The sequence below is a fragment of the Plasmodium gallinaceum genome (assembly GCF_900005855.1).
Source record: "Plasmodium gallinaceum strain 8A genome assembly, contig: PGAL8A_v1_108, whole genome shotgun sequence".
Classification (NCBI taxonomy): domain Eukaryota; phylum Apicomplexa; class Aconoidasida; order Haemosporida; family Plasmodiidae; genus Plasmodium; species Plasmodium gallinaceum.
The window spans coordinates 1070407-1080173 of record NW_021628228.1 but is presented as its reverse complement, the minus strand read 5'-3'; the positions used below and the strand labels follow the sequence as shown (position 1 = coordinate 1080173).

At 19.0% G+C, this 9767-nt stretch overlaps 2 protein-coding genes across 2 annotated transcripts; one reads left to right on the top strand and one right to left on the bottom strand.

Moving 5' to 3' along the window:
- Positions 1 to 2212: 2212 nt before the first annotated feature.
- On the top strand, positions 2213 to 6469 carry SEC31 (protein transport protein SEC31, putative; the record flags this gene model as incomplete). Its single annotated transcript, XM_028670409.1, has 4 exons — positions 2213 to 5726; positions 5815 to 5903; positions 6000 to 6349; positions 6433 to 6469. The coding sequence occupies 4 exons, from the start codon at positions 2213 to 2215 to the stop codon at positions 6467 to 6469; spliced, it is 3990 nt and encodes a 1329-aa protein (XP_028527165.1).
- A 651-nt stretch (positions 6470 to 7120) lies between these two features.
- Positions 7121 to 9097, bottom strand: CCT8 (T-complex protein 1 subunit theta, putative; the record flags this gene model as incomplete). Its single annotated transcript, XM_028670408.1, has 2 exons — positions 7121 to 8746; positions 9095 to 9097. The coding sequence occupies 2 exons, from the start codon at positions 9095 to 9097 to the stop codon at positions 7121 to 7123; spliced, it is 1629 nt and encodes a 542-aa protein (XP_028527164.1).
- Positions 9098 to 9767: the final 670 nt, after the last annotated feature.

The window sequence follows — 9767 nt, the reverse complement described above, 5'->3', positions numbered from 1 at the left end:
TTAAAAAAAAAAAAAAAAAAAAAAAAAAAAAAATAAAAAATATTTAAAAAAAAAAAAAAAAAAAAAAAAAAAAAAAATTGTAAAACTAATACATAATTTTATTTTTTATTTATTATTTTTTTTTTTTTTTTATTTTTTTTTTTTTTTCTCATATATATTCTGTTTACTAAATAAAAGTTTAAATTTTTTAAAGAGTTTACTTAGTTAAACATTCACAATTTATATTTTTAGAAATAAGTAAAATTGTTATAATTATTAATACTATTATTATTATTATTATTACTCTTTCATTTTATTTGATATACAAAAAAATATAAATTTTATATAATAAATTAATTTTCATTTTAAAATAATTAATAGTAGTATTCTTTTTATCCTATTCTCTACTATATTCTTATTTTACTATTTTATTTTATATCTATTATATGTAGGCACATTTTTTTTCTATAGTTTCTATTCATTTTTTTTTTTTTTTTCCATTTTTACTATTATATATAAAAAAATAAAATTATATATTATATATTAGCATGTGTTTTTCTATACATTTTATTTTAATATATGTTTATTAATAGATTTTTAGTTGCTTTTTGTAATAAATGACTATAAACAAAAAGATCTCTTAAAACTCAATTTTTCACATTTCTAATTTGTTTATACATAAAAAATTATATTTTAAAAAATTACTTTTAATAAATTTAACCATTTGATTATATTTTTTAATTTTTTTAATAATTTAAATTAAGAAATCCCTTATGAAATTTTTTCTACAAGTTATTTTCCTTAATAAATTCGTAGAATTATATATTTAAATGTTATAGAACTAGTTAATTTTAAATTTAAATAATTATATTTCTATATTTTTGTTTGCATTTAATAAAAAAAGGAAAATAATTTTCATTAATATATTATTTAAAAATTTTCTTTTCTTACACAAAAAGAAAAGGAAATTTTTTTTTTTTTTTTGTTAAATATATATATATATACATATATATATATTTATATATATATATATATTTTTTTTTTTTTTTTTTTTTTTTTTTTTTGCACATTTTCTATTTTAAATATTTTTGTTATGAAATGAAAAAGTTTTAATATGTATAACAAAAAAAAAAAAATAAATTGATTAAATAGAAAAAAAAAAAAAAAAAGAAAGAAAAATATTTTATTCTTAATACACATAGATTATTCATATCTATAAAATGTTTTGAAAGAAATATATAATTATATATGCATAAATATTTATTTTTAAAAAATTTTAACTCATCTAATAAAATCATTTATACTACTATATAATTAAAATATATAAATTTTGTACTTTATTTTTTTTATTATCAATATATTTGTACAATTATAATTGTAAATATTTATCATCCGCTCTATATATTTATATTATTGATAAATTAATAAAATATAAAAATATTATTATTAAAATGATATAAATACATGTTATATATATATATATTTATTATAAATATTAAATCTTGCATATATACTAAAAAATTATTGTATCATCTTACTGTTATTTTAATTTATCTAAATAATATTATATTTCATGGAGGAAATATTTCATATTTTGATTAAACTTAGAAAATTATATATATATAAACACAAAATAGTTTTATTTCATTTTTTTTAAATAATAATATATATATATATATTTATTTATATATATATTTATATGAAAAAATAATAATATATTTTATGTGGAGTGAATAATATTTTTTTTTAATTTTTTAAGTTTCATATAAATATATATGTATATATCTATTTTATTTATATTAAAAGAAAAAAAAAAAAAAAAAAATAGTATATATAATAATACTATTTTTAAAAAAAAAAAATAAAAAAAAAAAAAAAATATAATTTGAAACATATAACTTGTTTTTAGGAAAAAAAAAAATAATACACATTTTTATCGGATAATTAACTTTAAATGTATTTTTACTTTTTATATATATTGACATATTTTACTTAATTATTTTATATACTTTATTAATTTAATTATTTATTTTATTATTTTTATCTAAATATAATTGTTTAAATATTAAGAAAACATATGAAAAATTATTATATATAACATGCAAATTTTTTTTTTTGAAAATATTTGAAAAAAGAAATTTGATACGTGAGTAATTTTTGATAAAGTTATATAAATTGCAATTTTATTATTTTACTTTTTTTTTTTTTTTTTTTTTTTTTTTTTGGATATAATATGGCTTTAAAAAGCATAAATATAAATGGTAATTTTGATTGGTGTCCTTTTGAAGAATATAAAAATTATTTGATATGTTTTAATTCTCATAATTTGTTATATTCTAATAATAATAATATAAATAATTATATATATTTATTAGATATTAATTTAAACAATGACTCTAGAAATATAGAAATAGTAAACAAATTAAATTTTGAGGATGCATTAAAAAATGAAAGTGATGGAAGTAGTAATATTAGTGAATATGTTACTTGTTTTGAATGGATAAATAGTAATAATTTTGTAGAAACTGAAAATGAAGATGAATTAAATAAAGGAATCATAGTAGGTGGATTAACAAATGGAGACATTGTTTTATTAAATCCACAAAATTTATTTGAAAAAAATTTAGATTATGAAAATTTTATCATAAATAAAGTAAATGTTCATGATAATTCTATTAACTGTTTAGAATTTAATAGACATAAAAATCATCTTATTGCTACAGGTGGAAATGATGGACAATTATTTATAACCGACATTGAAAATATATATTCACCTACTTCATATGATCCTTATTTAGATAAAAATAATTTACAGAAAATCAATTGTTTAAATTGGAATAGAAAAGTTTCTCATATTTTAGCTACTTCATCTAATAATGGTAACACAGTTATATGGGACTTAAAAATAAAAAAATCAGCAGTGAGTTTTCGAGATCCTCATAGTAGAACTAAAACTTCTTCTTTATGCTGGTTAGCTAATCAACCAACTCAAATTTTAGTTTCGTATGATGATGATAGAAACCCTTGTTTACAACTATGGGATTTACGTAATTCAAATTATCCTATTAAAGAAATAATTGGACATTCTAAAGGAATTAATAATATTTGTTTTAGTAATATAGATACTAATTTATTATTATCATCAGGTAAGGATATTACAAAATGTTGGTATTTAAATAATAATAATTTTGATATTTTCAATGAAATTAACAATTCTGCTAATAATATATATTCTAAATGGTCTCCATTTATTCCTGATATTTTTGCTTCTTCTACTAATATGGATACAATACAGATAAACTCGATAAACAACGGAAATAAAATGACAACTAAATATATTCCTAATTTTTATATAAAAGATTCTGGTATATGTTTTGGCTTTGGAGGAAAAATATGTTGTTTTAATAATAGCTCCATTTCATCTTCTTCTACTTCTCTTCATACTTCTGCAATTCAGAATGTACACAAAAATATTAATAATAATGAAGATAATGAAATAAACAAAATGAAAAATAAAAAATTAGAAAATAAGTTTTTAATTAAGTGTCATATCTATCCAACAGAAATGGAGCTTATATCAGAAGCAGACAATTTTGAGAAATATATCACAAATGGAAATTACAAAGAATTTTGTGAAAGTAAAATAATGAAAAGTGATGATGATCATGAAAAATTAACCTGGAAGATTTTGCAATTGTTATATACTTCTCAAAAATCAGAAATAGTTAAAGAATTAGGATATGATATCAGTAATATAATTCAAAAAATTATGTACAATATAGGAAAACAACCAGGTTTTATTTTTAAAAATATTTTAGATAAAGATATTTCTATCAATGATATATCTAATAATTTGGATGAAAATAATGATAGAGATTACAATAACATCACATGTACATCTAATTTAATGAACGATAATAATCTTTCTTCTTCTAATATGGGAGATAATATTCAAAAAATGAATGGGTCATTTGATGTGGATCCAGAAAAATTTTTTAGAGAATTAGGAGAAAAAACGGAACATGAAAAATCAAAAGAAAAGTTAAGTATTCAAAATAATTCAGAAAATGAAGATGATTATAACAGCAATTCAAGAGATGATAATTTAGATAATAAAAAAACATATAGTGATTGGAACACTGGAATTGAATCTATTATAAAAGAATGTGTATTAGTAGGAAATATTGAAACAGCTGTAGAACTATGTTTACACAAAGATAGGATGGCAGATGCTTTGTTATTAGCATCCTTTGGTGGAGAACAGTTATGGCATAAAACGAAAACTATTTATATTAATAAACAAAATGATAATTTTCTAAGAAATATTAATTATATTTTAGATAATAAATTAGATCTTTTAGTTAATAATATTGATTTATCTTCTTGGGGAGAAGCTTTATCCATCTTATGCACATATGCCATAAATAACCCCAACTTTAACAACTTATGTGAAACATTGGCTAAAAGATTGCAAAATGAAAAATTTGATATTAGAGCTGCATCTATTTGTTATTTATGTGCATGTAATTTTTCAGAAACTGTAGAAATATGGAATAATATGCCTTCAAAAAAAGCTTCATTATTAAATGTATTACAAGATTTAGTAGAAAAAATGACTGTGTTAAAAATGGTAATAAAATATGATCAATTTAATCCTATAATGAATCAAAAGATTAACCAGTATGCTGAATTATTAGCTAATTCAGGAAGACTAAAAGCAGCAATGACTTTTTTATGTTTAATTCAAGATGATCAAAGTTTAGAAAGTCTAATATTAAGAGATAGAATATTTAATAGTGCCAATCATATATTAGGTCAGCAAATTGAGCCACCTATTTTGCCATTTCAAGTAGTAGATATCAAACCATCTCCTACAATTCATCAAAATCTTTTATATAATCAAGGTCAGCAACTTAATCAAAATCAACAATTTAATCAAAGTTTTCAATATAATCAATCACAGCAATATAAACAAAATTTATCAAATAATCCTAATCAACCAAAATTGTATAATCAGCAAAATTTACAAAGATTACCACCACCAATTTCAGTATCACAAATATCTTCAACCCATATAAATCAAAACCAATTAGTATCCAATAACTATAATTCACAAGTCATAAATAATACAGTTAATAGATCTTCATTTTTAAATACAACAAATCAACAATTTTCATCAAATGTAAATACTATACAATCTCCTACGAATATTCCTTCCTATATGCCTCCAAATATCCCATCTAATACATCTCCAGTTAATACTCCCCCATTTTCACCACCATCTAAATTCTCAAATTTTAATACAACTCAGAAAATACAAGATCAAGAAAAACAACAATCATCTATGTTCAATCAATCTTATACAAATATAAACAAATCGTTACAAAATAATATGCCTTCTTCTAACGTTGCTCCTTCTGTAGCACCTGTAGTTCCACCATCCAACACATTAAACCAAATAAATAATCGACCTAGTTTTTCACGTTTTCAAAATATAACTGCACCACCAAGAAATAATAATCCCCCCACTTCATCTTCTGCAAATTTAGTACAACCAAATATAAATCAGCCACAAGAAAATCAATATAGTAAAAGAGAATGTTTTGATCAGCAAATATTCGATCCAAATAACATATCGTCTATTCCTCCTAATAATAATATGCAAACTAAAGTTTTTCAAAATTCCTTTCAAGATAATACAAATAAAGTAAATTTTCAATTGAATTCAAATACTTCATCTTTATCTGGTAAATAAGAAAAAAAAAAAAAAAAAAAAAAAAAAAATGAAATCATATATTTTTTATATTGTATATATATATGTATTTTTTTTTAAAGGGATTAATATAACCTCTCCAATAGCAGGTGCTTTAACAGTAACCCCAGGGATGCCTATTCCATGGCCAATACCTACAACAACTCAACAAGTATTCCCAAAAAAAATTTTTTTTTACTTTATATATAAAATATTTACTTTATTAATTTTATTCAACTTTTTTTTTTTTTTTTTTTTTATCCTTTAGCTTGGATCAACGACCCAATCAACTGCAAACGAAAATAAAAAAATTCAAACAGCAACTAAAGAGCAAAATGGAGTATTAATGAATAAAAATAATATTGATTCTATTAAAAAATCTATTAATAATTTGTTAAATATATATATATCTCAAGAACCTGTAAAAAAGAAGGCAGAAGATGTTTCAGCAAAAGTGTTTGATCTTTTTGAAAAATTGGATAATGGTTCATTTAATGAACAGATAAATGATAATATAATAAATTTATGTAATTTCATAAATGCAAATGATTTTAAGACAACTAATAAAATAATAGTAGATCTTAGTAGAAATCTATGGGATAGTAGTAATAAATCATGGTAATATAAATTATATTAAAATTTTTTTTATTGCAATAAAATAAATAATACACTATTATTATTTTTTATTATTTTATTTTTAGGATTATGGGATTAAAACGTATTATACCAAAATGTTGACATAAAAGACATATTTCTCTTTTCATATTTATATATATATAAGTAAATATCTTATTACTTTTATTATTTTTTCATTCTTTTTTTTTTTTTTTTTTTTTGATTTTTTTAAAAAATTATTTATATTTAAAAATAAAAAGAAAAAAATTTTAATTTTTTGTTCAAAGAACTACGCATTAATATATTATTTTTGTTATTTTATTACATAAATCTTTTTAGAAAGTTTGAAAAGTTAATAAAAAAAAAATTCATTATAAGAAATATTAATATATATTATTAATTTATTATATATATATATATTTTTTTTTTTTGTTTATTAAATAAAAAAAGAAAAAAGTTCATTGCATATAATAATAATATATATCCATTGAAAAAAAAAAGTATTTATTTTAAATGTAAAAAAAAAAGAAAAAAAATAATATATAACATAATAAAATATAAAATAATGAAATAAATGATAAAATAAAAAAATACATTTTTATAAAATCATAAAAATAAATAAAATTAAAATACTGCGAATTTTTTATTGTGATGTATTGTTTATGTAGCTAAACAAATAAATAATTTCCTTTTTTTTAAAAATATATGAAATAAGTAAAATTAATTTGAATATAAACTTCAAAAAAACGTATCCTTAGTGATTTTTCTTATTTTTTAAAAGGTGTCATCATAATCTGGGTTTTTGTCTCGTGGTTTAGGGCCACCTGCTGGTTTAGCTAAAATAATTTGATCAATTTTTAAAATAGTTTGAACAGCATCAACTGCTAAATCAATTGCGTATTTTTTACATTTAAAATTATCATAAATATCATTTTCTTTAGCTGATGTAGTATGTGAATCTTTATTAATATTTATGCAAGCTTCAGTATTGCCTTTATTATGTTCGTTAATAAGTTCATTTAATACATCAGTACTATTGTACCCACAATTTGTTGCTAATATTTTTGGTATTATTTGAAAGGATTCTGCAAAAATCTTTACGCTATAATTATCAACACCTTTTAATTGAGATGCATATTTTTTTAATCTTTCACAGAGTTGTATTTCTACACAACCACCACCATATAAAAATGAATTATTTTTTATGGCATTTTTGATTGAATTAATACCATCATGTAAACATCTTTCTACTTCATCAAGTAAATTATAAGTTGCTCCTCTTAATATAATTGTGCCTACTTTTTTATTTTTAGAGTTAATTATGGTAACTTTTTTTGATGCAATTTCTGAAACATATATGGATGACACTTTACCAATTTCTTCTGGTTTTGGTACAGTTAATCGAACTAAGGAAGAAACATTTAATAATTTACATATTCTTAATGTTTCAAATTTTGATGTTATTTTTAATGTCATTATATCATATGTATCACAGAAATGTTGAGCTATATCAGAAATAGCACCATTCACAATTATAACATCAACACCTTCTTTTTTTATATTTTTTATAATATTCTCCATTTGTTGTTCTTCTCCTTTAGTAAAATTTAATAATTCTTCCGCGTTGTGTAATAAAACTGTTCCTTTTGTTTCAGTAGTTGCTGCTTCTAAACCACAATTGAGAACTATCACATTAGCATTCTCTTTTTTTTTTATTATTCCATTTGTTTCTTTTGGTATTACCATACCCATCAAAAATTGAGAATCTATCAAATTTCCTCCATTTAATTTAGATATTCTAATATTATCAACATCAAATTTTTCAATTTTTTCAGGCATCAATGTTGATATGCATTTTGATAACAGACTAATTACATATTCATAATTATTTGATAAATGTTTAGTAATCATAACTGACTTCACAACTTTTTCAATTTCTTTCTCATCATAAAAATTCTCTAATTTCCATACAATGAGTTCTGGAAAAAATCTTTCTATTTCATTATATCCCAATAAAAAACCATTTAATATATCATTGATATTAAAACCTTGTTGAATTAAAAAACTAGCTTTATCTAACATTTCTGTTGTTAATGTAAAAACGTAATTTGTGAAATCACCATATTCATAATTCATCGTTTCTGATAATTTCTTTAAAATATTTACAACTGGATGATTTATCTCCAAATCTTTCAATATCGTTATACAATCACTTGACACAATCTTTTTATTGATATGATTTATTATTAATTTGTTCATACATCTAGGACCAAGTGATGTTTGAATAATACTACTAATTTCTTTACATGCTTCAATATTTTTTAAAATAGTATCCTCGTTATTTTTTACAATCCTATATCCATCTTTTAAAATTGAGCTTAATCCTAACTTATTAGAAAACTGAAAAAAAAAAAAAATATATATATATATATATATAGAAAGATAGATAGATATAGATACATAATTAGTATTAATATATTTAAACAAAATATTCTTAGATATATTATAATAGTATTAAATATATAATATTACTCTATAAAACTATTATATAAATATGCATGCCCTTATCAAAATATTAATAAACGTATATATACAAAAAATAAATTCACATTTAAAAAAGAAAAAAATACTAAAATACCTATATCTATATAATATATATCTATATAATATATATATATATATATGAAAACAAAAAAATATCAAATATCAAGAAAATTGAAAATTTTTTATTTCTATATTTATTCTCACCATTGTTGGTAATTAATTAACAAATGAATAAAATAAATTGATTTTTTATATAATTATAAAAAATTTCCAATTTTTTTATTTAAAGAAAATCTTATGTTACACAGATATTTTTTTCAATATTTTTATAAAAATACATATATATAATAAATAAAAAATGTATTTCCTTTTTCCTTTTATTTTATTTTTATATTATTATGAAAATATATAAATTTTTAATTTGTAATTTTTTTTAATTTGCATAAAAATAATTTTCTTTTTTTTTTTTTTTTTTTTTTTTTAATAGTGCTTCATACTTAAATTTTTTAAAATAGTAAAAAAAAAATTTAATCTTTCTACATTTTTTTTTTAAGTTGTAATTTTGAATTGTAATATAAAAAACTTATTAAATAGTGAATATAAAAATTAAATTTTTTTTTTTTTTTTTTTTTTTTTAATAAATGCTTGTAAATGGCAAAAAAAGATTTTTTCTTTTTATAAGAAAACTTTATATATTTCTTTTTTCATAAATATTCATATATATATATATATATTTATATATATTTATATATACCAATTTAATTTTTTTTTAAACATTGTAGATATACTATGAATACTTCAAGTATATTATAAATTAAACTTTTAAACAATTTCTTGTTATTTTTTTTTTTTTTTTTTTTTTTTTTTTGAACTTAAT